The sequence below is a fragment of the Aureococcus anophagefferens genome (genome assembly GCF_000186865.1).
Source record: "Aureococcus anophagefferens unplaced genomic scaffold AURANscaffold_73, whole genome shotgun sequence".
Classification (NCBI taxonomy): Eukaryota; class Pelagophyceae; order Pelagomonadales; family Pelagomonadaceae; genus Aureococcus; species Aureococcus anophagefferens.
This window is the reverse complement of record NW_008705624.1, coordinates 101,398-105,214: the sequence shown is the minus strand read 5'-3', so window position 1 is coordinate 105,214 and position 3,817 is coordinate 101,398. Positions and strand designations below refer to the sequence as shown.

The 3,817-nt window shown below is 73.6% G+C and overlaps 2 protein-coding genes across 2 annotated transcripts; one reads left to right on the top strand and one right to left on the bottom strand.

Annotated features, from left to right (window-relative positions):
* AURANDRAFT_72778 (hypothetical protein) lies at positions 1-1,795 on the bottom strand (the record flags this gene model as incomplete). Its single annotated transcript, XM_009043839.1, has 5 exons — positions 1-483; positions 595-738; positions 821-1,057; positions 1,341-1,664; positions 1,697-1,795. Coding segments are annotated over 5 exons (1,287 nt in total), but the record flags the coding sequence as incomplete, so codon positions are not given.
* A 697-nt stretch (positions 1,796-2,492) lies between these two features.
* On the top strand, positions 2,493-3,635 carry AURANDRAFT_68212 (hypothetical protein; the record flags this gene model as incomplete). The annotated part of the gene is made up of 2 exons (XM_009043840.1): positions 2,493-2,844; positions 3,013-3,635. 2 exons carry the CDS (start codon positions 2,493-2,495, stop codon positions 3,633-3,635), a joined length of 975 nt encoding a protein of 324 aa, XP_009042088.1.
* Between the last annotated feature and the right edge of the window lie 182 nt (positions 3,636-3,817).

Sequence of the window (3,817 nt, the reverse complement as noted above, 5' to 3'; positions counted from 1 at the left end):
AGGCACGAGAGAGGGCAGATCCAGTCGCGCAGTCGTCGCATCCGCATCAGTCGTCGTCCGGGGCTTCTTGCTGAGGTCCGGGGACGGCGGCGGCTCGTCCCCGGCCGGCCGTTTTAGTGACCGGTCTTTAAGCGGTCTGTTGGTGTCCGAGAGGGCGTCGCCGTCCGCGCCGGGCGCCTCGGAGAGCCGCGCGCTCGACGCCGAGGCCGCGGGCGACCCGTGGAACTCCTTCGAGAACGAGCTCGACCGCTCCGGCCGCGGCTCCCGCGGCGTGCCCGGCTCCGAGTCCAGGCCCTCGTTCCAGTCGATCGTCGGCGGCGCGAAGAAGCCCATGACCGCCTCCCGGATGTTCGTCAAATAGCCGAGCTCCCGGTCGACCGCCTCGTCGCCCGCGTCGTCGTCCGCCTGGATCGCCGACGCCATGGCGTTGACGTCGAAGCGGTCCGCCGTGAACACGAACTCCTGGTCCTCGGCGACCCAGGCCTGCGGGGGGGGATTTCGTCGGGCGGCCGCGCGGTGTGTCGGCCTCGGGTATTTCCGACGCTTCCGCGCGCGCGCGCGCGGCGAACGCGCGGGGGACGCGGGGCGGCGCACGTTGATGGAGTCGTCGAAGATGACGACGCGGGGCCGCGAGAGGCCGAGGTCCTTGAGGGACTTGCCGCCCTTGTCGCGCGACTCGATGACGTGGACGGGGATGTCCTTGAAGACGTCGCACCGGTCCGCGATGGCCTCGACGACCTGGGGTGCGGGGCGGGTCGGAAAGGGCGCGGGCGCGGGCGGGCGCGCGCGGGGCGGCCGGGGCGTCGGGGGGGGGGGGGACTCCGGTCCCCGCCTGGTCCCCGAGGAGGTTGCACGTGGCGACGGCGACGTCGATGCCCTTCTTCTGGAGCTCGCTCACGAGGGACGTCGTCCCGACGCGGAGCGCGATGCTGTAGTCCACGCCCTGGTAGCTGAAGCCGACCACGTCCTCGGTCACGTCGCCGACCTCGGCGGGCATGTCCTCCTCCTTGAGCATGTGGAGCAGCGTGTGGTCCAGGTCGAAGACGCAGATGCCCCGCTCAGGTTCCGCCATGGTCGTCGAGGGGGCGTCTAACGGGGCGAGGCCCGGGTGATTTTAGGCGGGGGCGGGCGTAAGGCGGCGTCCCCGCGGCGTCTTCAGCGCGCGCGACGCAGCTCGACCTCGATGCCGGGCTCGGCGTCGCGAGGCCGAGCTGAGCTTGGCCGGGGCACCGACGACGCGCCGCTCCCGACCAGCCCGGGCCGGGCGGAGCAGACGTCGACCACCCTTACGACCCGCTCGCCCGGTCGCCCGCCGTGCCGTTGGCCTCGGCGGCGGCGACGCGGCGGAGGAGGTGGCGGAGCTGCGTGAGCGTCCCCGGCGCCCCGTCGTGCGCGTCCGCGTCGTCCTTGGCCGCGACGTAGCGCGCGCAGGGGCCGCCGGGGCCGACGAGGTGCGCCAGGGGCGCGAGGTCCGCGTCGTCGCGCGCCGCGTGGAAGAGGACGATGGAGTGGCGCGGCGCCGCCGCGGCCGCCGGCCGGACGCGGTGCCGCGCGGCGCGGACGTTCCCGTTCGTCCAGAACTCGAGCGCGTCGCCCGCCAACACCACGGCGCAGGCGTCGTCGGGGAAGGCCCGCGCGCGGCGCCATTTGCCGTCGACGCGCACCTCGAGGCCCGGTGCGCGCTGGCCGTGAAGACCTCGAAGTCCGTGTGCGCCGACAGCGATCCCGCGGCGCCCGCCGGGTAGCGCAGGAGGCGGAGCATCGACGGCGTCTCCGCGAGGGACGCGGCCAGCATGTCGCCCGCCTCTTCCGGATCGAGGCCCGTCCGCAGCCGCTGGCGCTTCCGCCGCGCCGTCGCGAGCAGCCGGCCGCGCAACGCCGCGCGGACGCGGCGCGACGGGCCGTCGCGCGCGGCGTCGAAGTAGGCGAATATTGCGTCTCGCAGCGCGCCGCCGTCGTCGGGCCAGACCTGGCTCGCCGGGTCCGCCTGCGCGCCCGCGGCGACGCAGAAGTCCTCGACGCGCGACGCCGCGCCGACGGCGTCCGACGCGTCGTAGACGGGCTCTTCGCCCGCCCGGAACCAGCCGCCGCTCTTCAGCTCGAAGCGCGCGTGGTGGCAGGTCCGCTTGACGTCGTCGGGAGACGCGTGGAAGGTCCGCGACGCGTCGAAGAGCTCGCGCACGCGGCGCTGCGTCGTCGCGTCGAGCGCGACGTAGGCGTAGCCGCGAGATTCGAGCGCTGCGGCGATGTCGTCGGGCGTGTCGGCAATGGACGCGTCGTCGTCGTCCTCGACGACGGCGGGCTCTGGGTCGGCCTGCGAAGCCGAGAGCGCAGCCATAAGCGCTACACCGGCGGGCTCTGGGTCGGGAGAGCAACCAATGCGAGGCCTAGAGCACGGCCATCGGCTTCTTGCTTCTTCACCATCAGATCACCATCGACAAGTTGAGGACCGCCCTTGCGATGGTGCATGAGCAGCCCCACGAGAGCACGCGATGACGGCGACGATCGGCCGCTGCGTCGCGCTCTTAGCACTCTGCGCAGCCCTCGACGACGCGCCGACGTCGCTGGAGCTCTGCCCGGTCGACGCCTTCGACGAGTCGCTGCGCCGGCTCGCGCCGCTGCTGCCCGGCGCCGCCGACGCCTACGGCGGCGCGCGCAACGTCACGGCCTACTACGCCGCGCACCACGGCGGCACGCGCTGCGCGCGCGCGCCGAGCGCGCAGTGGCCGCCGAGCGCTCTGCCGCTGCTCGTGAACGCGGGCGTCGGCGGCACGGCGACGACCTTCGTCGCGTGCGTCGCGAAGCTGCTGCGCCACCGCCAGGGCAGGACAAGGGTGATTCAACGTCGCTTCAACGTGAGTGTTCCGCGCGCGCGCGTTTCGGAAACAGCACCCACCGCTTCGAGAGCGCTCCGAGAGATGATCGCTCGTCCAAAAATCAGCCGAAACGAGTGGAAAACGGCCGAGAGAGGAGCCTTTGAAGTTGGGCATGTCGCACTCTTGTCCTGCCCAGGCCACCGCGCGGTCCACTACGACCCGGACCTCTTCGGCTGCAGCAAGGGCCTCCACAGCGGCCAGCCGCTCCACGACTGCACGCGGCGCTGGGACCGGCCGCGGCCGCACTTCGCGACGGACACGCCCGTCGCCGCGCAGCTCTACGAATTGCTGCGGACGCACGGCCGAAACGCCGTGCTCCTGACGCTGCGCGACCCGCGCCAGTGGCTCCCCGCGCGGCTCCGGAAGCACGCGGGCGAGCGGCCCGAGGAGTGGCGCGTCGAGACGCCGTGCGCGGCGGCTGCGTCCCGCGCGCTCGGCGACGCGGGCGCGGCCCTCGACATGCTCGTCTACCAGGCCTGGGCCCACTGCGTCTCGTCCCGCCAGCCCTGGGCCGGCGGGGAAAACGCGAGGCCCGTCGCGCTGCTGAACCTCTTCAGCGCGGCGCCGCGCGACGTCGACGCGACGCTCCGCGGCTTCTTCCTCGACGCGGGCGTCGTCGACCCGGCGTCCCTCGGCGACGGCGGCGCCTGCCTCGCGCGCGCGAAAAACGACACGGCCCTCTTCCGCCGCCTCGCGCGGACGTGCCTCGCCTTCGTGAAGAAGGGCGGCTGGCCGAAGCCGAAGGACTTCCGGTGCTAGCTCTTAAAGAAGGCCCGGATGTCGCCGCCCGCGGGGGCGGCGCGCTTTTTCTTCTTCTTCGCCTTCGCGGCGGGCTTCTTCGCCGTGGGCGCCGGCCGCCGGAGCAGGGACTGGAGCGCGTCGATGGGCGCCGCGGCCTTGCGCTCCGGAGGCGCCTTCGCGGGCGGGGCGACGCGGCGGGC